General features: G+C 39.5%; 1 protein-coding gene across 2 annotated transcripts in view; it reads left to right on the top strand.

Annotated features, from left to right (window-relative positions):
* ppfia3 (PTPRF interacting protein alpha 3) overlaps window positions 1-25911 on the top strand; it is a 33737-nt gene that overhangs the window by 5192 nt on the left and 2634 nt on the right. Inside the window, exons 3-30 of one of the 2 annotated variants that reach the window (XM_055052071.1) lie at window positions 3326-3427; window positions 3526-3765; window positions 3840-3899; window positions 7469-7597; window positions 8173-8265; window positions 9055-9107; window positions 9189-9282; window positions 9357-9491; window positions 10250-10333; window positions 10452-10583; window positions 11549-11611; window positions 11696-11775; window positions 12459-12627; window positions 14337-14524; window positions 15045-15282; window positions 15808-15941; window positions 16469-16623; window positions 16724-16823; window positions 17405-17486; window positions 17565-17765; window positions 21264-21329; window positions 21735-21761; window positions 21910-22085; window positions 23028-23125; window positions 23278-23453; window positions 23938-24006; window positions 24082-24244; window positions 25043-25104. In XM_055052071.1, coding sequence (XP_054908046.1) covers window positions 3326-3427; window positions 3526-3765; window positions 3840-3899; window positions 7469-7597; window positions 8173-8265; window positions 9055-9107; window positions 9189-9282; window positions 9357-9491; window positions 10250-10333; window positions 10452-10583; window positions 11549-11611; window positions 11696-11775; window positions 12459-12627; window positions 14337-14524; window positions 15045-15282; window positions 15808-15941; window positions 16469-16623; window positions 16724-16823; window positions 17405-17486; window positions 17565-17765; window positions 21264-21329; window positions 21735-21761; window positions 21910-22085; window positions 23028-23125; window positions 23278-23453; window positions 23938-24006; window positions 24082-24244; window positions 25043-25095 — 3360 coding nt within the window. In that variant the 3' untranslated portion in view covers window positions 25096-25104. Of the gene's footprint in view, window positions 1-3325; window positions 3428-3525; window positions 3766-3839; window positions 3900-7468; window positions 7598-8172; window positions 8266-9054; window positions 9108-9188; window positions 9283-9356; window positions 9492-10249; window positions 10334-10451; window positions 10584-11548; window positions 11612-11695; window positions 11776-12458; window positions 12628-14336; window positions 14525-15044; window positions 15283-15807; window positions 15942-16468; window positions 16624-16723; window positions 16824-17404; window positions 17487-17564; window positions 17766-21263; window positions 21330-21486; window positions 21762-21909; window positions 22086-23027; window positions 23126-23277; window positions 23454-23937; window positions 24007-24081; window positions 24245-25042; window positions 25105-25911 lie in introns of those variants that run through there. The other variant, XM_055052072.1, reaches the window with a different exon arrangement.

Here is a 25911-nt window from a genome sequence, read left to right as displayed (position 1 = left end):
AACAAAACCAAAAAGAGAATAAAGATAAGAAGCAAAATGAAATTCACACTGCAAAAACACAAAATGATACCAAATGATTTTGATCTATTTTCTACTGTAAATAGGTTAGTACACTTGAAATAAGATAAACTAACTTAAAGTGGCCTTTTAGCAAGTTATAGGGGTGAACTGGCTGCACTGACGGATTGTTTCACTTATAACATGGAAAAATGTTTTCTTATACATATTTGGTAAAAAGTCTGCTCAGGTTCTGAGTAAGCAATCAAATTGATTTGATATTTTAAAATTACATCATCATTTGAACCAAAATATAAAATTAAGTGGAAATGTTGGCAGTTTAAAGACAAAAATTAGAATAGTAACAAAAAAAGAACAAAATCAGGCAAGATAAATATTTTCCAAATCAGTTTCTTTCAACGTAAAACTTACTACCCAACTACTTACCTCCCGGCCTTTACAGTGCATTTCTGTGGGAAAACATTTAACCTCGTACAGAGCTCTTACAGTGGAAAAAAATTCACATTTTGCACATTTTTCTACTTCCATATCAGTCACTGCTGCTTCTAAAAACAACCCAATGGCTTAAAAACCCCACTGCGCCGTTTTTTGCCAATAACTTCATGTTTTTTGGTGTCTGGAAAATAAGCCATTTCAAAAACGTCCGAAACGTAACGTTACCTAGCAACCACAGCAGAGTTCTGTCCATCGCCTAGCAACCCCAGTGGTACTCCGTTTCTGAATAATTTTTCAATTAAAAACTGATGAAACAAAAGCTGCAGGTGTTTATCTGTGTGGCGAATATTTAATTAAAACATGTTTGTTTTTCATTAAGTAGAGAGAAAATCCAGGAATTTTACTGAAGTAAGAGAAGAGATACTTCACAATAAAACTACTCAAGTGAAAGTTGTAAAAACACTCCTAAGTTTTTTCAAAAAAGTTAGTCAAGTAAATGTCACCAGTTACTACCCAACTCTGGTTTTAGTTAACTATAATAACCTTGGTGGGATTAAAGCGCATGGAAGATGTTTGTGAAAAAAAAGAAAGCGACAAGAGAAGGGAGGAAAGTGTCTCCCTCCATCGTTCCCATGAATTAATCCCAGTGTTATGACATCCTGGGGCCCAGAACATGCCATCTGCACACACTGATTTCCTCCCTTCTTTTCAAACGCTTGCCTTCCTCTCATTCCTCTCGTGTCTCTCAGCCCAGCCACGTCGCCTGAACATGCTGTACTTTTTTAATGCATTTTGGCTGAAATGCAGGCGCCTCACAAAGAAGGGTCTGAGGCGCCTGTTTGCTCTGCGTGGGGTAAAGTGATCACTGCTAATACGAGGAGCGAAGACAGCAGCAGCAGTGGCAGCAGCAGCAGTGGCGGCGTGCATGCATCAGTGCCCTTTAATGGCTCGTTTGCATAAGCGAAAACACGCATGAGTTGATGCACACGTGTTCGAGGATGTCCTGTGTGTCATGAGTGTGTCACGCCACGGTTGCATGCGAGTCAGAAAAACCCCAAACAGGAATTTTGTCACAGAGAGGCAGAAATGAACGTGGTAAACACTGATGAGCAACACAACGGCCATTGTAAGCAATTATTCTGATTATTCTGACAATTACTTGAGTAATTGCATTAAAAAATTCCCATTTCTCTTACTTGAGCTACTAAAAGAAATATATGACGAGTTGGCTTTTTTTAATGAGAAATCATTTTAGCGCTTAAAAAAACCAAAACAATTCAAACATTTTACAAAGCAAACTCACCTTCTCCTTAATTTTCCTTAAATTTTATAGTATTCTAATTCTTCAAGCATTAATGTCAATCTCCTTGATGCTTCAAGACTAAACAGCTCGTATTTCTGTCCTCCAACACTTTATGATGAAATAATCACTTCATATTTCAGCTCTTCCAAATATGAATATGATGTAAAGCCATATGATATTTCTTAAATTGAATCACCCTTTGTCTTCTAGTTGAACTCAGTATATTTTGAATGAGTAGTGTCAAACTTTCAATTAGCATTTAGCAAATGTTTTTTAAAATAATACCAAACAATAAGGTTGTATTTATATTCATATTTGCTGGGAGAAGCGGGGGGAGTTGTGCATAAGAACACATTTTAAAAAGGTAATTTAACTGGAATCTGTTCGTCACAGCTGGGCTGAGAGACACACCACGCTAGCGCTAATGCGCTAACTTCAATCCAAAGTTAGCGCAAAACACTAAAACCGTCGAGCACCATTTTAATTTTCATTTTGATTCTGTTTGAAATAATGGGAGGAAAATAAAGAGAGAATATGAAGAGCGGAAACAGGAACTGCTGCGTTTTAGGTTTTCACCCCCTTCAAAATAAGAGCACGATTATAAACGTCTTGAAGAATTCAGACAAAAACTTCCAACACAGATGTCAAAATTTATTTACAAAACGGGTAAAGTAAATTAGCGCTTTTAAAATGAATCTGGAATAATTAATTTAGACACTTGATGTTTTCAAAGTTCCCTAAAGTGAAAAATTTGTTCTTCTATTAGCGGATAATCAGAAATGTTCCCAAATAAATAAATGAATAAAACACTAAAAGCTCTTTTCACATTCAGGGTTTCAAACATCTAAAAGACTGATTCACTTCGAGGAACATTCACAGCAAAGTGATCATTTTATTTTAGGTTTTTTCTGAAGATGTGGAGCTGCTGATGTCTGTTGATCTAATAAAATTGCAGTTATGAGAAATATTGGAAGTAAAAGTATAAAATAGTAAATAAATACCCAGTATGCTAATTAGAAGTAAATAACATAATGACATAACATCATTCACTGTGGTGGGAACCAGTTGGAAACTGGTCTGATTTTCATTACTTTCATGGATTTATTTTTAACTCTGCATTTTTAATAATAAGTACAAGAGGCAGCTGAGCTTACTGTGCAATTAAACCAATTTGAGGATGAAAACGTGGAATAAACCCGATGGTAATATTTGATATGAAGAGCCGGTTTATCGCCCCTGGACCCTCAGCGCAGCGGCAGCCATGGCTGAACTCTGCCAGCCTGGGGAAACTGGTTTCCAGTGACATTTAAAGCTCAAGCTGCTGGTCTGATAATGAAATCAAGATTTATCAAACATTTACTGAGAGAACATTGAGCTGATTCTAAGGCAAAAACGCCAGACATCTGGATGGATGGATGGATTGATTGATTGATTGATTGGTGGTGTGTGTGTGTGTGTGTGTGTGTGTGTGTGTGTGTGTGTGTGTGTGTGTGTGTGTGTGTGTGTGTGTGTGTGTGTGTTCAGCACCCAGCAGTCAGTCGATACTAACAACCTCTTCCAACCTTTCAGGAGTTTGCGGTTCTCACCAAAGAGCTGAACCTTTGCCGGGAACAGCTGCTGGAACGGGAAGAGGAGATCGCCGAGCTGAAGGCGGAGCGAAACAACACACGGGTCAGCGCTCCTCTGTGCCTCCTCACGCTCACACCACTGACTCTGCATGCTGTAATCACTGCAGACAGCTTTACAGTGTGCAAACCTTGAACTTCCAGCTGCTCCTCGAACATCTGGAGTGCCTGGTGGCCCGCCACGAGCGCAGCCTGAGGATGACTGTGGTGAAGAGGCTGACCCAGTCTCAGACCGGCGTCTCCAGCGAAGTGGAAGTCCTCAAAGCCCTCAAGTCGTTGTTTGAGCACCACAAAGCTCTGGATGAGAAGGTGCGGGAACGGCTACGGGTGGCGCTGGAGCGCGTGGCGGTTCTAGAAGAAGAGCTGCAGTCTTCTTCCCAAGAGGTGATCACACCGTTCGTTCACCCAGCCTGACAGATGTTTGGAGTTCCACCTTTAATCAATGCTTGTTGTTTCAGGTCGTGTCTTTGAAGGAACAAGCGAAGCGAAGGCAGCAAGGACTTGACAACGGCAAGGAGGTGAAGTAATGGTTTCTTTAGATTTGGACCTGCAGAATAAGCATTCACAACAGATTATTTGGTTCACTTTAATCAAACTCCCATCCAGTTTGTTTGGTGGACTGTGAACATGCAACATGCAAAGTGAACTCTGGTCCGCCTATAAACCTCGGTTTGGATGAACTCTGGTTTGAATGCATATGTGAATGCCAAGCAGACCGGAGACTGCGCCAAAAGCAGGATGTGGACCATATTGCAGGGCATTCTGGGTAAATATAACCAAAACAAAGATGCGAGTCTAGAGTTGGAAGAAGGAAGCTGCGTTCAGTGTCTTTTTCAGAGGTTTTTTTGTCATTTCCATGAATAGTTTGCAGTATAGCGCCTCCTCAGGCGACTAGCAGGTTGGACAATTAGAAGCAGTGTCGTGTGAAAACATTTCACAGCAGCTGAAAATGTAACAAATGTTGACATTTTGTTCCCCAATTGAACCAAATCTACTGGACTAATAGGTGTTAATTTCTATTATCACACTATTGTTGTGTTCCAGTAATCCCAACTTCCCAATCCGTAAAATCAACTGGAATCAATTGGAGTCAAATTTTCCTCTTGGAAACCGGGAGCCAATCCAGTTTCACCAGCGTCTGTGCTGCTCGCTTTTCCTCTTAGGTCCACGCTTGTACATTTGATTTTTGATTTTTTTTTTGGGGAGATTCAATATGGCTGCCCCTCGCATCACCAGTACTAAGATGTGGTGAAAAATGTGCTTATTTTAAGACACTCTTTCAAAAGTCTATCTAAAATCAATGTTATATGCAGCACCTGCAAGTCTAAACTAAAAACATTAAAAGTTTAAGGAAAGTAAAGATTAAAATTATGTCTGTAAGAGCCACTGATGGCTCTGGTAACTAGAATGCAGCAGAAAATCCCATAAATATGAGAACTGACTTAACAAATATTTTGGTTCTTGTTGGGACTGAAACTGTCACAAATCAACCAGAAGCAAAGCTGCTTTTCCACTCGTCAGTAAAATCTATAAATTGTCTAAAATGCTGCATAATTCTTTCTTCACTCTGCAGCTGGAGCGCCGATCAAGAGCCTCCTGATTGCCAGAAGCTGTTGCAGCTTTTGTAACAGTCTGCTGCGTATTCCTGAATGTTTTTTCAGTGCCATATGGCTTCCAGCCATCAGTGTCATTCAGTGAGGAGGAAGTTATGCACCATCTTCTATTTTTATGAGCTTAGTCGGAGAGTTCAAGCTTCAATCAGCGAGAGTGCGTTGTGTTTTTTATTTATTTTTCTCTATATCCACCTGAACTAGTCTTTTCTAAGAAAGACTGAATGAGACAAAAATGCACTGAAGTAAGCTAAAGTAGCACCTCAAGGCAAAATATCAACATTTGACGGTTTTCAAACACCAAAAAAAAGGATTCTTGACTAAAAGGTTTTTTAAACGCACTTTGTTTCCATCGATTGTCACGTAAGTCTTGATTGAACTGTTAAAATGTTGCAAAAAAAACAAACTGGATTGCAGTGAATCAAACTGTAATTTGATTCACTACAATGGACCACAAACCTCAGAAAAAGGTTTTGTGCCTCTGGTAAGGCACTGATGGGGCGCCAGCATTTCTTCACTATGTGGGAATTGTTTCCAATTGTCTCTTTTTCGTAAAATCCAAAAGATTAGATATTATTGACCTTATAGCTGCTCAATTTGATACTTAGAAAATAAATTTGCTTAATCGAAGCACGGCAGTTTTGAAAAAACTTGCTTTTCAATCAATAAAAGCTATTTCCAAAAATCTCCTTACCTTCTCGCTGATCGACTGGCATGTGGAACCAAATGTATCCAATGGCAAAAAAACAAATCCAGCTGTTTTTGGCAGTAATTTCATGTTTTTGGTGTCTGGAAAAGGAGCCGTTTAGAGTCACAGAGGTTGCGGGGTTACCTAGCAACCCCAGCCAAGGCCTGTGTGTTGCCTAGCAACCCAGACAGAACTCCAGCACATTTGGGCAGCTGCTGTAGGCTCTGTACAATGGCTGCTGGAAAAGAGAAACGTTTTGGTTTCAGAAACCGCTTGTTGTGTGATTGTGAATGTTGAGTTGGGGGGCGTGGCCATCAGCAGCTTATTTGCATTTAAAGTGACAGGGCATCATAAACTAACTCATTCTGAACTGATTGGACTAAAATCGTATCATCTGAGAAGGATTTGTGCTAAAAATGTAAAGAACATGTTTCATATAGAACATGGACCAATCCTAACCCGTTCTGGATTTTTTTAAAGCTTAAAACTTTCATATATGTTTTTCAAATTTATATTATTTACAAACATTGATTATTAAATAAAGTCCCACTAAAAACTTTCATCCATTTGTTGTCTTAGCTTATTATCTGTCCGCTCCATCCCATCATCCCTAATGAACAACCAAAACAAAATAACAACAGCACAGAAAATGCTATGTATTTATCTGCAATCAAAATAAAATAAATAAAATGGTCTCATGCCGATTACCAGACTAAACAAATGCTGGCCCCACAGTGTCTGCTTGGAAAAGTGGAGGCTGTTAAGGAACTCTGGCCGATGATCAGTGAGATCCAAACACATAAAACTCCTTCTAAAGTACAAGCTGATCATTAGCAGCGTCCAGGCAGCAACTCACAACTCACTGAAAGACAAAAACTACAACTATCAGGCAAAAACTTTACAGAAAAGATAATATTTAACTTTTCTTTTAAAAATGATCATCCACTAATTTGTTAATCAATTAATTGTTAAGTGGATTGTACTCATAAAAGGCAATTTGCTTAAAGAACATCACAATCCGAGCAGTAACTAAGTTCAACATATGTACATTTTAATTTAAAATAAAAAAATCTCTAAATATGTTTACCCAAAACTTCTCAGGTCGGACAGTTTTAGTTTCACTTGGTGTAAAGAATAAATAAGTAAAAAAAATATTCTGTAAGTGCTTTTTTTGTCCAATTATTTATCAGTTAATACAAAAAATAATGAACTAGTCAGCTTTACATTGTGTTTATGTTAAGTATAAACGTCTGAAGTTTTCACTTCTTGTACGTTTTTTTAAGCTGCAGATTAGTTGAAAAGATTAATTTAATTATTTGTTTATTTGCATCATTTAATGTGTTTCTAATGATACATAATTTTCTTGATGCATTTAAATGAGAGAACCAGCCATGATTTTTATTTTTGCCTAAATTATCTTTGAGCATTTATAAATGCTTCATTTATTTAAAAACATAATTTTATTTGTATTCACCATTCAATAATAAATATTAAACTGAGTCATTAACTAAAACTTCCTTTTAATATTTCAATTTCTTTTGTGTCGTTATTATTTAAATTAGTTTTGCACTGTTAGATATTTTTAATGGATTTGTTATTAATGTGAAGGTCTTTCTGAGATTTGTCTTAAAAATAAAGTATTATTTTATTATAAACTCTAAATATCAACTTTTTATTACATCAGAGATTCATTTTATGAATAATCTTAACCCCTGTGTAGTTGAAATGGATCCCTAATCAGAGTTTATTGGTGATCGCTGTCAGCTGATGTGGATGTTTCCCCCCCCAGCGCCTTCCCAACGGACCGGCGTCCATCTTGGATGACGGCGACGTCGACCGGCAGAGAGAGGGCGAGATCGAGCGGCAGAGGTCGGAGCTGGGGCAGCTGAAGGAGAGGCTGGCTCTCATGTGCAGACAGGTACCAACAACAAAAACAGTCAAAGTCCACCGAGTTCGGATTGATGCGATCAAATCTACAAGGATTTGATCGGCCAGTTGATTTCTGGGCGCCGATTTCCTTAATTTTGGGGGATCGTGATTGGCTGATACTTACACGTGAAACCCGCCTGATCCCCTGATTTCATCTTCGTCAGCAAAGGTTTAAAAATCAGCCTCTTCTGCTCTGCCATACCGCTCCAGGTCGCTATCAAGCTAATTTTCTATTAGTAGCTTGTTTTACATCAATGACTTTTATTGCTGAAAAAGAACTTGATGCATTATTACATTTTGTAAGTGAAATAATCTGCCAATGGAACTATTAATGGAAGAATTTTTGACTTAAACAAGTTTCTACATCTTGCTAAAGATATATTATGAACTAACTTATAAGTTAGTTTTGTCTTATTTCAAGAGTATCAAGAAACGAGACAAAACTTACCAACATTTAGTGTCTTTTTGCTGCGTAGGACATTAAAAGAGCCTCTATTTGGATTAAGTTGTGTCGGTTTCTATTTAAATCAAATTGTGAACGATAATGTGAGCCTTTCGTGTCAGGTTGGTGAGATCGAGGAGCAGCTGACGTCGGCCAGGAGGGAGCTGGCCCGATCCGAGGAGGCCAACCAGAAGCTGCAGCGGGACCTGAAGGAGGTGAGGAGGGTTTTAGCATCTTGCTAAGCTAACGAAGCCTCTGGCAGCAAACCGGGTCCAGGCTGGAACCCGGTTTGCTGCCGAAGAACCTCCACCTGCTAATCAGACTGTGAAAGGTGAAAGGTCAACCAAGTGATATGGGATGAGAGGCCGGCGAGTCAGTTTCCCAAACCGCTTCCCTCCACTTCCTGCTCTTTAATCTGCCGACATCAGAGCCGCAAGACGCTGAAATCTGTCAACAGCAACTTTCATTTGTCAACTAGCAGCAGATCAACAACTTTTAAACATTTTTATATTCTCAGACGCTTTGTCAAAGGAAAGAAACACCAGGATTATATACTTCAAATGTATGAATACAAGCACAAATGGAAATTTAGAGAAAAGTTTGGTGGAAGGTAGAAGACCAGCCTCTATATTTGGGATACATCAAATTCAAAGTCAGAACATGTGAAAGCAAAACATTATAAGGATTTATTTAATAAAAAGTGACATATTTCAAATGCATAAAGCCCAGAATAAATAGAAAGTTTAGTGGAGGGTAGACAACTAGTTTCTCTATATGGGATGCTTGAAATTCAAGTCTGAAAAAACAGAAGTAAAACATAAGTATTTGAAGTATTAAGATATTATTTACTGATATGTTTTTAGTGCATAAATAGAGAGTTTAATGGAAGGAAAAACACACAACTGAAAGTGTTTGAAAGTCATACAATATAGATTTACTTCTCTCCACTTTCTGCTCTTTTATCTTCTTAAATCAGCTCTAAATCCCTGTTTTCATTTCTCCAGGCCCTTTGTCAAAGGGAAGACATGGAGGAGAGAATCACCACGTTGGAGCGCAGGTTTGTGTTTTTTAAATTTTCACTTTATGAACCGTTGGAGCGCTCTGACTCCTCCGGCTGCCATCTTGCTGCGGCCTGCAGGTACCTGAGCGCCCAGCGGGAGGCGACGTCTCTCCACGACATTAAAGACAAGCTGGAGAACGAGTTGGCCAGCAAGGAGTCTCTGCACAGACAGGTGGGAAAAGCCTCTTCCCGCGGCGGCCGCCCCACGGCGACCGCCGCTCTGAGCTTCTGCCCGTTTCCCCGCAGAGCGAGGAGAAGAACCGGCAGCTGCAGGAGCGTCTGGACGACGCCAAGCAGAAGCTGCAGCAGACGCTGCAGCGGGCCGAGACGCTGCCGGAGATCGAGGCGCAGCTGGCGCAGAGAGTGGCGGCGCTCAACAAGGTGTGTGCAAACAAAAGCACTGGTCTGGTGTCGATCGATTATCCTGATGATTGATCTGTAACAAAAGAAAAACAGACTTTGCAGAATTCTTAACCCTTTTTGTACATTTAGAAAATACATGAAAAGATGCAGATAAAAATATCATTTTAAAACAAGAATCTGAACATTTTATTGCGTAAAATGCAAAACCCACAAAACGTTAGAGCCAATAAAAAAATCTGAAAAACATCAGAATGCTGAATAAATCCTTAATATTGGTGAGAAATTAGTGGTTATAAGTGAAATAATCTCCCAGCGGAACAAAACAAAGACGATATCTGTGAAAAAATTTTTATTATTGTGACCAAAAAATAAATGTAACATTTGAGAATTATTTAGATTCATTTGATAAAATCGTATGCATCCAAGCAGAAATAGAAAGTTTAAATTAATGATTAATGATGATAAACATCGACCAGATCGTGTTATTTTGGTAATTTAAAGTTCTTCAGATTCTTGATTCCTGTGAACTCGGTTTCATGCATTAGCCGTAGTTTCGCCTGGCGTGTTCGGGCAGGACGGCTTTCGTTAGCAGGATCCTATTAAGTTCCCTGCTAAGCAGCAGGCAAACAGACTCCCCCCCGCTGTGCTGTCATCTGCACAGGCAGGTAACCAATTAGCAGACTCGGTCAACAAGCTTCTTTCCTCCTTTGTGATAATTTGTTTAAGTGTTGCAACATGGCCGCCACTCTCACCTGCCTTCTTCTGCGATCATTCAGGCGGAGGAGCGTCATGGTAACTTTGAGGAGCGGCTGCGACAGATGGAGGCACAACTGGAGGAGAAGAACCAGGAGCTACAGAGGGTGAGTCACGCTCTCTCTCTTTTTCTCTTTGTTTCCATTTCTGTTGGCGACACAAAGCCGCGCTGATTTTGTAAAGATGGAAATCTTTGTCCTCCCACCTTCTCCGTGTTTTTCCCAGGCGAGGCAGAGGGAGCGGATGAACGACGAACACAACAAGCGTCTCTCTGACACCGTGGACAAACTGCTGTCTGAGTCCAACGAGAGGCTGCAGCTCCACCTGAAGGAGAGGATGGCCGCGCTGGAGGAGAAGGTGGCGGCCATCTTTAATCAGCATGAAATACGACTGGAAATAAAGACAAGATGGATGGATGATAGATGGATGAATGGATGGATGGATGGATGGATGGATTAGTGGATGAATGATGGATGGATGAATGATGGATGGATGATGGATGAATAATGGATGGATGGATGGATTAGTGGATGAATGATGGATGGATGATGGATGAATAATGGATGGATGGATGGATTAGTGGACGAATGATGGATGGATGGATGGTGGATGGTGGAGGGGTGGATGGATGGATGGATGGATGGATGGATGGATGGATTAGTGGACGAATGATGGATGGATGGTGGATGGATGAATGATGGATGGATGGTGGATGGATGATTGATGCACCATCCATCCATCCATCCATCCATCCATCCATCCATCCATGGTGGATGGTCCAGTGGATGGATGGATGGATGAATGATGGATGGATTAACGGATGGGATGGATGGATGGATGATTAATGGATGATGGATGGATGGATGATGGATGGATGGATGGATGATGGATGGATGGATTAATGGATGGATGATGGATGGATGGATTAATGGATGGATGATGGTGGATGAATGATGGATGGATGATGGATGAATAATGGATGGATGGATGGATGGATTAGTGGATGAATGATGGATGGTGGAGGGGTGGATGGATGGATGAATGATGGATGGATGATGGATGGATGGTGGTGGATGGATGGATGGATGGATGGATGGTGGATGTATTTAAAACAAATTATATTTCAGGTTTTTCCACATTTATTTTTCACATTTTTCAAATCAGTTAAGTACATTTTAAACCAATCAGCAGGATAAAGACACCATTGTTTCTCCATACTTTCCCTAATTAAGTTCAGCGTTCCTCTCATTGTTTCACCATCCATCCTGCCTTGTCGTAAATTCCCATTGATGAAGAGTCAAAGTGTTGAAACTTGCTTACAGAACGCCCTTTCTGAGGAACTGTCCAACATGAAGAAGCTCCAAGACGACCTGCTGGCAAACAAGGTGCGACTCCTGCATGCGGCCTTCCTGTTCCTGTCTGCACACTCGCTCTTCCTTTGGGCCGACTCTGTTGTTCTTCACTTCCAGGATCAGCTGATCGCAGAGCTGGAGCGTCTTCAGCTGGAGGTGGACCAGCTCAGAGCCCGACCCGGAGGCTCCTACTCCAGGTCCGTTCGCTGCAAAAAAAAAGAGTTTGTCCCGCGATGAAACAAAGATGGAAATTTTCAAATCAACTGTATGAAACACATGATGGGGGGTGGAGTACATAGAGATAAAAAGGAGTGCAATTCCACTGGAAAAATACTGAAACTTTCTGGAAACTACAAGAAAATTTCAGAATTTGAAAAGTTGAAAATTTGGCAGAAAAAAAAAGTAAACTTTGAGATTAATCTCAGAAACTTTCTTGAAAAGGCTTAGAAACAATGTCTTTTTGTGTTACTGTCTCTTTAAATCCTGCCTGTCTATAAAATGCAAAGCTTTAGCATCTCCTGTGCTGATAAATCACTCAGTAAATGCTGTCAGTGCTCATGTAAACTGCAGTGATATATGTTTCACGCTCACTGCGTAAACACATGAATTAGCCAACATTTTCCTGTCACTTCTACCATCTGTCAGATCCTCCTGTTGACAGAAATACGCTGCAGCGTTCACCAGGTGTCTTCTAGTTACACTGAGCTCCAGATTTTGCCTTCTTTCTCCCACTTTTAAATGCCCTCTCATACAACATTCCTCAACTTGTTTGTTTTTGTTAAACTGTCACAGACGAGTTGCCACAAAAACCTCATCCGCCACAGGGATAATTAGCCTTTTAATCTTATCTGGAGATGTATTTTCCTTGTTTTCCCTGCAGCCGCTCTCTGCCAGGCAGCGCCTTGGAGCTGCGGTATTCCCATGGAGGCGGGTCGCTCCCGGCCGGCTCCACCACTCACCTGGATCCCTTCAGCAATGCCTCCGGCGGGGGGGTGGGCAGACGGAGCCACAGGGCCCGCTGGAGCACCGCCCATGAGGACTCAAGCAAGGTGCGAATAATTCGACCTTTTACTGTTTTCATTCCTCAGTATGTCTTCCTAAAGAAATAAAATGGCTTTTTTATTTATTGGAGCTCCAGAAAAGGTGCAACATCTGTAAAAAAAAAAAACAATGTAGCTGCTCTGCAAAAATACAAAATATTTCTAAGCTTCTAGTTCAAATATCTTAATATAGTTGAAATGACACTAAACTATATTAGAAGTAACTTTTCAGGAAAAATGTGACCATGTTGTAAGTAAATAATTCCCTAATAGTGATCAAAACATTTCACTGACGGATTATTTCACTTGTAACATGGAAAAAATATCTTGTTATAAGTTTGATAATCTTAAAGGAACTAGTTCTTTTTCTTGTCAAAATAAAGGAATCATTCACTTAAAATAAGTGGCTATTTCTTGCTGAAAAGTTACTTTTCAGTTAGTTTTGTGTTACTCCACAGGTATGGAGGTATTTCCACAAAAAGTAAAACAAAAACAAAAAATTCTGAGATTTTTTCTTAATACAAATTTTTTCAAAGAAATTAAATGTCACTTTTTTTTTATTAATAAGAGCTCCAGAAGAGGTGAAACTGTTGGAAAAAACATTAAACCAGTAAAACAAAAGCATTTATTAAACAATTTTAGGTTTTAAACATTTCCCACACTCTGCGAATTTACCAGTTTAGTGAAAATATCACAAATAAATCACAGAAACGGTGAAATGAAGACATCCTAAACACGTCCTCGATATTTCTGCAACAGTTGCTGGAAACGTGTCCCTTTTGTTGCACAAATGTTTGCAGGCGACCTGCTCTTCCTGCTCCGCAGCGGGCCTACGGGTTCATAAAACTGTCAAACGTAATGACATCAACGGCCGGCAGCAGCAGTGAATCAGGCAAATTAAATTTAACGAGTCGCAATTAGGATAATCAAGGAGCTTCTGTAACAAAATCTGAGAATGTTTTTCATTCTCACCACAGCTGAATACACAGTTTGGCTCTTAACGGTCATTTGCTTTCTCTTGTCGGAAATTCAGATTTCTGCTTTGTTCCTGAACGCAGCGTCATTGGAAGAAGTCGGTCAAGTTTCTCTCAGTCAAGTTTCACAAAAACAGTTTATGAGATTAAATCTGCTACACCTTTGAGTTAATAACGAAGAGAATTATGTATATATTTTTTAAATGTGGTAATTTAATGTTTACTACCCTGAAAATTTATTTTTGTAATTATTGAGAAAGCAGCAGGTTTTTTCTTCTTCCTGCTCCCTCTTCACTTGTTTATAGTAAGATTTAAAAGTGTGTGTTTATTGGTGTTGAATCCTGATGCATATAGTGGTTGTCGGTTGCTCTGGCGACCAGTCTGACTGTAGCCAACGCAGGAAGTGGGAAAAAGGAAGAACAAGAGGTGTTGAGATATTCTTCAATGTTTTTGTGTGATGTTTTTCCCCTTGCTGTGTGAAAATCCCTACATGGCATTTTAAAGTATCGTCCTTCTGCAAAAGTTTTTGATGCAAACATTGACATGCAAGGGGTCTATAAAAACACAAACAGTTCTCAGCCTGGCGGGGGGCAAGTAAAGCCTGGGAGCCCGCCAGGACGACAATACAGTTTGGGAATTAAAAGTTGTAGTTTTATTCTTGAATTGTGGAAAACAAAAATAAGTGCAGACCCTGAAAACGGTTCCTTGTGTGACGAAGGCTCTGGTTTGCCTTTCTCGCCGCAGTACCCAGACTGGGAGAGCGGGGCTCTGCTGGGAACCGGGTACGAGCAGAGCATGGACGTGGGCTGCTCCGACGACGAGGACGACGGGGAGCCTCGGTTCGAGCTGCTTTCCCCCAGCGGACAGACAGACGTGCAAACCCTGGCCATCATGCTGCAGAAACAGCTGGAGGCCATCAATAAGGAGATCAAGTATGAAAGAGGGAGGGAAGCAGGGAGGCAGTAATTCAGAAAATCTGCAGCCTGACTCACCATCACCTACCTGGAAACACGGCGAAATAAACACACAGTCATTACATTTTACGGTTCTTAACACCGATTCATAAACATGTTGATATTAAAAGGGTCAACAGATAAATCTGGGCCGTAATAAGATGTTTGAGGTTGAAAAAGCGACTTGCCTTTTTCCTTTTTATGTGTTTTTATCTCCGTTGACCTTTAACCTTCTTTGGAAAACCCGTGATTTTTATGTATTTGAATTATTCGACTTTGTGGCTTCTTTTGTTTCCACTGCTTCACTCAAAGATCTTGTGAAAACATTTAATATTTAAATGTTTAATATACAATTCAACAGAAAATCAAGACTGTTTGGTTGTTGAAAGCCTCCAGTAAAGTCAAAAATATGTCATGAATAATGAATTCCTGCCTGTTTTTGGCTGATTGCGCAATGGAGGAATTGCTAAAGTACAAAACTGTGTTTTGTTTGAACCAGGCTGATCCAGGAGGAGAAGGAGAACACAGAGCTGCGAGCCGAGGAGATCGAGAGCCGGGTCAGCGTGGCGTTGGACAGCCCGCCCACACATCCCTCCTCCCTGGGCAGAGACGGCTCTGGACGGGGTTTCATCCCCTCATCCATCACGTCCTCCACCCTGGCCTCCCCGTCTCCGCCCAGCTCTGGTCACTCCACCCCTCGCCTGCCTCACTCCCCGGCCCGCGAGACCGATAGACAGGTACCAGTAACCGGTCCTGGAATGCAAAACCTCCAGCCAGCGTTTGACATTTTTACTTTACTTCCCTGTTTATGCAAAATAGCTCATCCAGAAAGGGAGTCGTCGAGGAAAGCCGATAAATGTAGAAAAGGGGGAACCTGTTATGCAGAACATTTTTATACTTCCAATTTGCTGCCTTTCTTTTTTTTTTAATCAGTCCAAGCACTTCAAAAATCCACCAAGTTATGTTTTTGGGAAATAAGTTAATATTTTTTGGTGTCTGGAAAATGAGCCGTTTCAAAATCCTCCCGGTTTTAAGTCACATTAAGAGTTGGGTTGTTTTTAATTACATTCTCTGGAGCAAGTTTTAGAAAACAAATATACATTTTGGAGTATTTGGAAAAACATGTTGAGTTACTTGAGTAAAAGTTTTGGTATCCACTCTGGAAAAAGTGGTTAATCATCAAAAACTTTATTTTACCAATAAAAGTTAAATTTGGCTTCACATGGGATGAAATATGCAGGGTTTTAAAATTGTTGTTCCAGAACAACAAAGAGGACGATCGATCTCTTGCTCTCCTCGACTCCACGCCCCCTCTGACTCCTCGCGCGCTGCGATTGGACAGAATGAACCTCACCCACCCGGGCGCCATGCTCAACGACCCCCGAGAGTTTCGCAGGTAACGTCAGCAATTCGCAACATGCAGCTTTTGTGGTTCAATTTCTATGGAGCTAAACTCTGGCCATAAAATTTGTCCACCTTGTTGGGTTTTTTTAAACTGAAAAAGACAAAAAAATATTCAGAACTGGAAGAAAATTTGTTGGTAATGAAACTCAAAAAAATTAAAAATTTGTAACTGAAAAATGTTTTGGATCTGGAAAATAATTTTGAAACTGAAAATTTTTTAATCAAAAAAAAAAATTGGAAACCTGACAAAAGTGTGGAATCCAGAGAAATATGTTGGAAACTGAAAAAAAGTTTTGAAACCAAAATATATTTCTAAAATAAAAAGAAAATTTAAAAAATACTTATGAAATTGAGAAAAGGTTTTGAATCTTCAAAAACTGTTTTGAAACTATAAAAAAAAATTCAAACCTAATTTTCAAATTCAAAGTCTTTTTTTTATTTTAATTTGATTAAAATTTATGGCCCTAATTTAGCTCCATATTTTTCCATTTACTGATTTTTTTTCTTTTCATTTCACAGCCTTTCTGCAGACGGCAGCAGCTCCAACAGCAGCCAGGATTCTCTCCACAAGTCCAGCAAGAAGAAGAGCATCAAGTCTTCCATCGGTCGGCTTTTTGGGAAGAAGGAGAAAGGAAGGTTGGGCCAACCTGGGCGGGATGAGCCTGCCTCTCTTGGTAAACAGTCACAGAGTGTTACCTCCTGGTCCTTTCGAACACATTTGAGCTTCCACGGTTTTCTGTTTTTGAGCAGAGTTGATGTTTCTGTGTCTCCCAGCGTCTACACCCTCTGAAGACCTCGGATCTGGAGACGCAATGGGGATAAACAAGACGGGAACTCTTGGTCCGGCAGATAAAGACCGTCGCAGCAAAAAGAAGTCAGTGAATCTTGTGGTGTTTTAAAGGGGGCCTATTATGCAAAATTTACATTTTGCACGTTTTCATGCCTTCATTTTGGTTTGTCCTACTTCAGCTCAAGCACTTAAAAAAACAAACACCCAGAGGTTTTATGTTAATTTTGCAATAAGTTTGTGTTTTTTTACCATCTGGAAAACGAGTTGTTTCAAAAACTTTTCAATGAGTCACATTCCACTACGCCGTTACCTAGCAACCCAAACAGGCCTCCAGCACATTTGGTCAGTTGGTTTTACGGCTGTGTGCGCTGTCAAAGTGTTTTGTTGTTGACTTGCTGCATTCTTGCTGATTGTGCAGGAGGCTCCACTTTCCAAAGACGTACAGTTTTATTATTGTGCTTATTTGGATTTAAAGTGACAAGAGTCCCTAAAACAGCTAAAACGTCATTATCTTAAGAATTATTTTGTGCCAAAAAATGTCCTCAACATGTTTTGTGTTGCCATAGACTATCCTGACCTGTTCAAGGAAGCATCATAGGTCACTTTTAATTATTTGCTTTAACTGGTTTTCGGTTTTCAGTGAAACATTCTTGTCATTTTGTCAGACATGAACTTCTGGAAGAAGCTTGTCGCCAAGGACTTCCGTTTGCATCTTGGGACGGACCGACTGTTGTGTCTTGGTTAGAGGTATGTCATGCTCACATTCTAATAAATTTGTGGATTACTAAGCACAATTTTGTGTCTAATTGTGCCACTTCCTTCCAGCTGTGGGTCGGTATGCCCGCCTGGTACGTTGCGGCGTGTCGCGCTAACGTAAAGAGCGGCGCCATCATGGCCAACCTGTCGGACACAGAGATCCAGCGGGAGATCGGCATCAGTAACCCGCTCCACCGGCTCAAACTGCGCCTGGCCATCCAGGAGATGGTGTCCCTCACCAGCCCGTCTGCCCCAGCCAGCACTCGCTCAGTAAGGCTTCACCTCTAATATCGGCTTTTATCTTTGGGACGTTTGCACCGTTACTAAAGGTACAACCCTTATGTTCACTGTGAGAACACAAAATCTTGATTTTTTGTCTGGTTTCTTGTGCAAATGTCTTAGCACACTTGAAATAAAACAAAAGCAACTTAAAAGTAAAGTTTGAGCAATGTGCAGTATGGAGCTAAATTGAGGCCACAAAGTTTGTTTAATTGTTGTTGGTTTTTTACTGACAATAAACATATTTTTTTAAAAAGTTTTTTAATTGAAAATATGTTGAAACTGGAAAAAAATAATTTGACAAAAATGTTCAGAAACTGAAAATAACTTTGAAACAAGAAAAGATTTGGATCTGAAAAAATAATTTAGAAACTGAAAATTTCAGTTTTAAAACACTGACATTTTTTGAAACAGAAAGAATTTCAATTTAAAAAAAATTCCCTTAATTTAAAAAAAATTATGTCAGAAGGATCTTTGAAATGGAAAAAGAAAACCTTGAAGCTAGAAATACAACTTCTGGTACTAATAAAAAGAAAACTAATTTTCAGTTTCAAGTCTTTATTTTTTATTTTTATCAGTTTCAGTTTTTTTAAACAAACTTTATGGCCCTAATTTAGCTCCCTATTTTGGGAACTAAATTTTAAATCAATAATTTCTTACGATTGGTAAAAAAAGAAACGTCTCTACTTCCACTGGCAGATTATTTGATTTATATCAATATGATAGAATTATTGACTTAAACAAGCTCCCGTATCTTGCTGAAAAGATTCTTGTGAGTTAGTTTAGTCATATTTTAAGATATTTGCAGTAGAAACTAGACCAAAATTACTTGGTAAGATTTTGTGTTTTGCAGTGTTTCTCAGATTGTTCTTTATGTTTTATGCATTTTTAGTTTGTAATGCATTGTTTTGGTTCTCGTAATAAATATGAGCTGACCTTAGCAGCCTTGTAAGAACATTTTCTGTGAGTCTTCTTGGTAGGGAGTTGGTTCTTTTTGCTCTGACCAACATGCAGCTTAGTGTGGCTGTTCATACTTGGTGCTAACACGGAGGCTTAGCGATCCAATAACAAGTTGACAGCTGCAGCTATGTGTGTTCACACTTTGTGTTGAAATGCATCCCCACTTGCTCAGTTACCAGGTCTTCATGTAAATAAATATGCAGCCTGCGTCATACGGCGAGCACATTGCATGTTTTTGCTACAAAAACACATTCCTGTGTCAGAACGCTGACATATAACTCATTTTAGATTCTTATCAGTCACATTTACTGCAGAGAATTACAAATATTTCAATAAGTTTGTGCAAAAGAAGATAAATAAATTATCTTACAATAATAATAATAATTTTCAATTCTATTGACACGTTATTGACAGTTTTCTATACAATTATTTTCTCAAAAATAAAAACATATCTTATACATGCATTGTTTGGTATTGTTATGAAAAAAATCACCTTAAAAATGTGCATTTTTACCTTTGGGATTATTTTATTTTTTTCAGAAACTATAGCAGGGTTTGGCTAAACTTTAACCTTTATTTTTAAAGGTTTAAAAGTTTTATTTAACTTTTATGCTGTTTTATGCATAAACAGCATAAAAGTTAAATACATCGCAAATGTAAAGCAGGCATAATTGATGTAGCAGAAATAATTTAGACTCATTAAAAACTGTAAAACCCTCTAATGTATCACAAAAAGGAATTTTTAATGTACACGCTAACCTTAGCATTGTTAGCAGCTAGCTGTTAGCATGTCGTAGTTTCCTCGCAGAGCTTACAAACTGAAACTTGTCTGTCAGCATTTTATCCACTCAAAAATAAACATAAACTTTTTTAGCTAATGATTTTATTTTTTTGTAAGAACGAGATTCTAGATCCAAAAGTTCCCACTTTGAACATCCTCAATCTAAAGGCCATGACAGCACCCTGAAATTTCTGTTCAATTTAAAACTACGCCCTGCCCCAGTTTATATTCCTGTTTACATTTTCTGCTGAATTCAAAACACAGTTTTGGATTTGTGTGCATCGTTTTGTTTAAGAATATCAGTTTTATATCACTTTCCTCAGGCGGCAGAAATATCAGCTTCATATCTGGTGAAAAATGCCTTCTGTAAACAGTTCTGTTAAACTCTGCTGCTGCCAAATGTCTTGGGAAATTTTTGAAGATAGGAGTTTTTCTGGAGCTGGAAGTTTTCATCAACTCTTTCCTGGAATAACCTGGATTACCAGAACGAAAAGCTTGCTCTGCTGGACGGCGTGTCCTCAACCCGTCCAGGTAGAGCGGGACAGCAGACCTGAACAACCCAAAGACTACGAATCTAAAAACCTTTCCAAGGCGTGACAGAACTGCCTCTGGCTAACCTTGCATGCACACAACAGGAAACAGAGCGAAATCAGAAAACCTTTTGTTTAGTTCCTAGTGAAAATGTCTTATTGCACTCCAAACAAGACAAAACTAACTTAGAAAATTACAAGTTATTTCTAGAAAATTTCTGGAAATAATTTGAATTTATTTATGTATTTTTTGACAGAAATTTACTCCTCTTCTTTAATTTCTTAAATTTAATTTCTTAATGTCAAAAATGTTTCACTTGTGAAACTCAAAAATGTCAAAATGTTTCTAAAAGATTTTCTGAGCTTATTCTTGCATATGTTTCTATTTTTGAGTTCAGAAATGTTCAATTTTTTTTCTAGAAAATTTCTCAGCTTAATCTCACATTTCTGAGTATTTTTTCACCATTTATTGAGATTTCAAACTCAGAAATTTAAAAAGTTTTCTAGAAAATTTCAGTGATAAATCTAATGCTTAATGAATTTTTTATGGGAATGTGAATATTTTTGACATATGAAACTCAAAAATTTCCAAATTCTTGCAAATTTTCAACTTTTGGAGCTCAGAAATGTATATATATAAATACTAGAGAATTTTTTAAGTTAATCTCAAAATTTCAGAGCTTTTTCTATCCACTTTCTTGAAAAAATTCAGAGCTTAATCTTGTGACGTTTTTGAAACTTGGAAATTTTTTGTAGAAAATTTCTGCGATTAATTTAAAAATTTGATACGTTTATCGGCAGAAATGTATGTTTTCTGTTTGTTTTCGCCCTAATACGGCGTCATTCTTCTTTCTATCGGATGTTTTGTCTTTTCAAAGAAGATTCCTGAAGAAACTTGAAGTTTTCCCCGACTGTGTGGATTTTGGCGCTGTTGCCTGGCAGGGTTTGTCTTGGCTTTACCTCTCCTGCAGTTTGCTTATTTTGTTTGAAACGTTGGGAAGCAATCATTCAAAGGATTTCACTCGGCACCCTGAACAGATACCATCAGTTCAAAGAAACCGGTTGAACGTTTTGTTCCTGCCCCTTGCAGGAAACCTGCTGTTTGATTGATGGCTCCTGTAGGGAATCTTTCACCTCCGATGCTCGAGGCATAAAAGGCAATCTGTGTTTTGTTTTTACATCTCTCAGAATAAATGTCTGTGCTTACGTTTTTTGCAGTCCACCAGCAACGTGTGGATGACCCACGCAGAGATGGAGTCCCTGAACGCCGCCACCAAGCCTCCGGTTAGTGGTGCCGTTTCCTGTCAGATTCCCTTTTTATGGTCAGGATTTGTGCAGAATCGTCTGGTCTGGTCTGAATCACGTTGATGAGTCTCTCCCCTTCCTCCTCTTCTTTCTCTGTATTTGTCCCTCTCTCCGTCTGTCTCCTCTGTGGGCCCAGGCCATAGTGTTGAGCATCTCCCTGTTTCTACGTGAACTGCTTCAAACTAATTACCCGTTCACTAACACACTGTTCCTCACTTTTGTCCTCTTTTCCTGCTGCTGCTGCTGCTGTGACCTCTCCCTCTTTTGCTTCTCCTCATTCATCCCTCCATCCGTCCACACTGCTTCTTCCCTTCCCTTCCCCACACCACTCCACTCGCTCCGTCTTCCTCTCTTTCTGCCTTGTCTTTTCTCTCGGCGTTGCAGGAACTGAAGGAGTTCAGCTGGGATCAGGTGAGGATCACTTTTTTTTTTATTTTACTAACAAAACACACCGATTATTTGTCAGTTCCTTCATCTGCAGTGAGTCATGAGCGCTCAGACATGAAATGTAAAGCTGAGTGTGATTCAGCGTCGATCATCTGCGCTTGTCCCCCTCCAGATTCTGGCCTACGGCGACATGAATCATGAGTGGGTGGGCAACGACTGGCTGCCCAGCCTGGGCCTGCCCCAGTACCGCAGCTACTTCATGGAGTCGCTGGTGGACGCCCGCATGCTGGACCACCTGACCAAGAAGGAGCTGAGAGGGCAGCTCAAGATGGTGGACAGTTTCCACAGGTACGGCGCCACCAACACTGGAAAAAACCGGCTGCTGGTCCTTACTTAAAACGTGCATGCAGATTTGTTGGTTCTAGATTTTTTTGGTTTTCATTAAATCAACTGAATTTAGAGTTTTGGTCTGAGAAGATTAAAGTCGGAATTCTGACTGAAACTCAAAATCCTGAAATTAAATTTAAAAATTTTAAATTTAAGTCAGAATTCTGAGAAGAAACAATAAAAATTCTGATAAGAAAAGTCAAAATTGTCAGAAAAAGGTCCGAATTCTGATAAAAAAGTAACATTTCTGAAATTAAAGTTAGAATTTAGAAGTTAGAAAAGTTAATTCTTTAAAAAAAAAAAAACTCTGAATGTTGAGGAAAAACAGTAACAATTTCTGACTTAAAGTCAATATTCTGAAATTTAAGTTAGAATTTTGAGAAAAAAGTCAGAATTCTGAGTTTGGTCATATTTTGATATTACAGGTGTTTCTAGAAACAAAGTTCTGGAATCTTTTTATGTTAGAAAAATGTAACTTGTTTGTTTTAACGTTGAAATTTATGTAATTAATTAGTCAAAATTACCACTTTAAATTTCCTGAACTTCTATTTTAATGCTTCAGGCTTACAGATCATCTGCTTTTACTTTTTTGTCACACTTTAAATGGCAACATAAACGAAAAAAGAAAAAAATTGAATTTTAATTTATTATTTAAACAAAACAGAAAAAAACACAATTTGAACTGAACTTCTGAGTCACTCTCTAATTTATAAGTTTGTAGTAATTCTTACTAAAAGCTGAGGCTGTTCTGCAGGGGAATCTCCCGTTGTGACAGTGACGACTCGGTGTGGCGTCAGATCAAGGCTCTGTGCTGAAAGCCTCAAGTGCTTCACAGATTAAACATGAAACCCCCAGTTACCTGCTTGAACCTGTTAAACGCTGCTGCTCTTTGACCTTGCCCAGGGTCAGTTTGCATTACGGCATCATGTGCCTAAAGCGCCTGAATTACGACCGAAAAGAGCTGGAGAGGAGGAGAGAGGACAGCGTCCACCAGAATAAAGGTAATCTCCTCGTAAGGCTGAATGTGGTAGATTGATCAGATCCAAACCGATACGAGTGGACAGAAACTTTGATTATTTATTAACTTCTATTTTAGAAACAGGCCGATCAGGATAATTTTATGACTTTATCAGAGTCTGTTCTTCCTGTCCAGATGTGATGGTGTGGTCCAATGAGCGCGTGATGTGCTGGGTCCAGAGCATCGGCCTGAAGGAGTACGCAGACAACCTCAGAGAGAGCGGCGTCCACGGCGCTCTGCTGGCTCTGGACGACACCTTTGACTACACCGACCTGGCCCTCCTGCTGCAGATCCCCAATCAGAACACACAGGTGATGCATTTACTGACCTGAACTACCAGAACCAAACATGGAGAAGCAGCGTCCAGCTTCTATGCACCAGAAAACTGGAACAAACTTCCTGAAAACTGCAAAACAGCCGAAACACTGAGTGCATTTAACCCACTTGGTTAGAGTTTCCTTTGAACCATAAAAAATGAAGCTTTCATGTTTGATGTGTTTTTCAAATGACGGCATTTAAAATGTAATATTTATTGCTTCTTTGGCTACTGTACAACATTTTTATGATGTTTTCACTTTAGAAAGTACTATACAAATAAATTTGACTTCAAATTAAGGTACTAGTTTAAGTATGCTATAAACGTAGTGTAAACGGACCAACCTGTGAGTTTCCTGCTCACCCAAAAAGATCTAAAACGTTACATCTGTTTGGTTAATCTTAGATAATCGCCTTCACAAATTTGAATTGAAAGTCATGAAAAGTATTTGAAAGAGTTTGGTCACTTCTCTCCCGCAGGCCAGACAGGTTCTGGAGCAGGAGTACAACTCCCTGCTCTCCATGGGAACGGAGAGACGACCCGATGAGGTCAGAATATTTGGCTTCTTGAAAACGTCAGCATTCGCGTCTTTATTTCACTTACTGGGTGTTTCTTCTGGGCAGGATGGAACGAAGACGTTCACCCGCTCGCCCTCCTGGAGGAAGATGTTCAGGGAGAAAGACCTCCGGGGCGTGACCTCCGACTCCGCCGAGACGCTGCCCGCTAACTTCCGTGCCTCAGCCATCTCCACGCCCTCCGTCACCCTGAGAAAGGTTCAGAGTGACGGTGAGCCCGACCTTTCACCCCTCTAGCTCTCACCTTTAACTCCTTCTCTGTAAACATCTCACAAAGTGTTTTTGGTCTCAGTACATTTGAAATAAGACAAAACTAACTGACAAGTAACTTTTCAACAAGAAATAGCAGCTTGTTTTAGGTCAATAAATATTGATAAAAAATGTGTCACTTGTAACATTTTCCCATGTTAAAAGTGAAATAATCTGATCTAGTACTTTGTACTGTGTAAGATTTTGTGTTTTTACAGTGTAAACATGAGTTGGTAATGATGCTAAAGCTAGGCTAACTGAGGCTAGTTGAGGTCCTGATTCCTAACTTCAATATTTTTTTTCTAATTACAATTGTGTTTGTCAATTTCAGTTTCAAAAAAACCTTTTGAACAAACTATATGGCTTCAATTTAACTCCGTATTTTATCTTTCTGAAAAGTTGCTTGTAAGTCACTTTTGTCTTATGTCAAGCACACTAAGATATTTGCATTAGAAAATAATACTCAGTATTGTTTTGTGGTTTTGCTGCTACTTTACAAAGTTTTGCTCACATGATGAGCATGTCAGGAATTAGGGCAAAAGGTGCAGTCTCTAAAATATATAATCGGATTTTATGTTACTCTACCATTAGCTTACCTCAGGAATTTGTTTCCTCCTTTAGCGGAGGAACTGACAATAACAAGGCGCAGACTCTTTAAAGCAGAGGAATGCTATAATCCCTTTAATACCTCCAGAAAGGTCACTGCTGTTACGTTAATGACGTTGTGTTTCTGTGTTTCTGTCTCCTGGTTTCCAAGCAGCTAGCTCTGGTGCCCGGGGTGAATCTGCCTCAGTGAGGACGTACTCCTGTTGAGTTGCTGAGGTGAGAACATGTCAATTAAACGGCCTGACAGGGTTCCTCCTGCGTGTGGCCGCTGACTTCTGTGCTGATGGCTTCCACATGTGTCGAGCGTTTGAACTTGTCGTTTGATGCATTTTGTCTGCTGTAGCTGACCTGTCTGGGAGTTTTAGTACATTCCTCCCAGGTCTTAAATGTACAATTTACAGTTGTGGTTGGAGGTTTCCATAAACTGCTGGTGGGGCTTGAGTGTCAATGATGATTTGGTATTTTAATAATTTATTTTTAGCTTTCTTTTTCCAGGTTTAAATTCCATTAATGCATAAAACTTAAATACTTGAATTGGTTGCTTGCTAAGAAGTTAGCTGCGCCAACCCTAAAACACTAAACATAAACATTAGTTCTGCTAACGCTGAAGCGCTACACCAACAAGGAATTTAGCGGAAGCTGATGCTAATGCGCTAGTTTCATTAGCTCATTATAACTGTATTAAACTGAAAGTTTACAAAACAACTATAGCGCTTTAGAATTGATCTGAAAAAATTAATTGTGGGGAAACAAGGTGCGGTAAAGTGCTAGGCTAAAAATTAGCTCTGCTGTTAGCGGATTTGTGGAAGTCGTTGCTCCAGTTTCAATTTATTGTTGATTTTCCGTAATCTACAGGGGGTCAAATACTTTTTACTTTTATTTGTGTAAAACTATATTGAAGTAGTGCTGCTGTTACTTCACTACAGGTTTTGGTTATTCTATCCACCTCTGGTCATATTCAGCTAGCACTACGCCTAGCAACCCAAGCAGAATTCCAGTACGTTTGGTTAGCTGGTTTTAACG

The sequence above is a fragment of the Poeciliopsis prolifica genome, unplaced genomic scaffold (assembly GCF_027474105.1).
Source record: "Poeciliopsis prolifica strain line A6 unplaced genomic scaffold, Auburn_PproV2 SCAFFOLD034, whole genome shotgun sequence".
NCBI classification, from domain to species: domain Eukaryota; kingdom Metazoa; phylum Chordata; class Actinopteri; order Cyprinodontiformes; family Poeciliidae; genus Poeciliopsis; species Poeciliopsis prolifica.
Note: the sequence above shows the minus strand (reverse complement) of the source record. Positions and strands in the feature narration are given on the sequence as shown.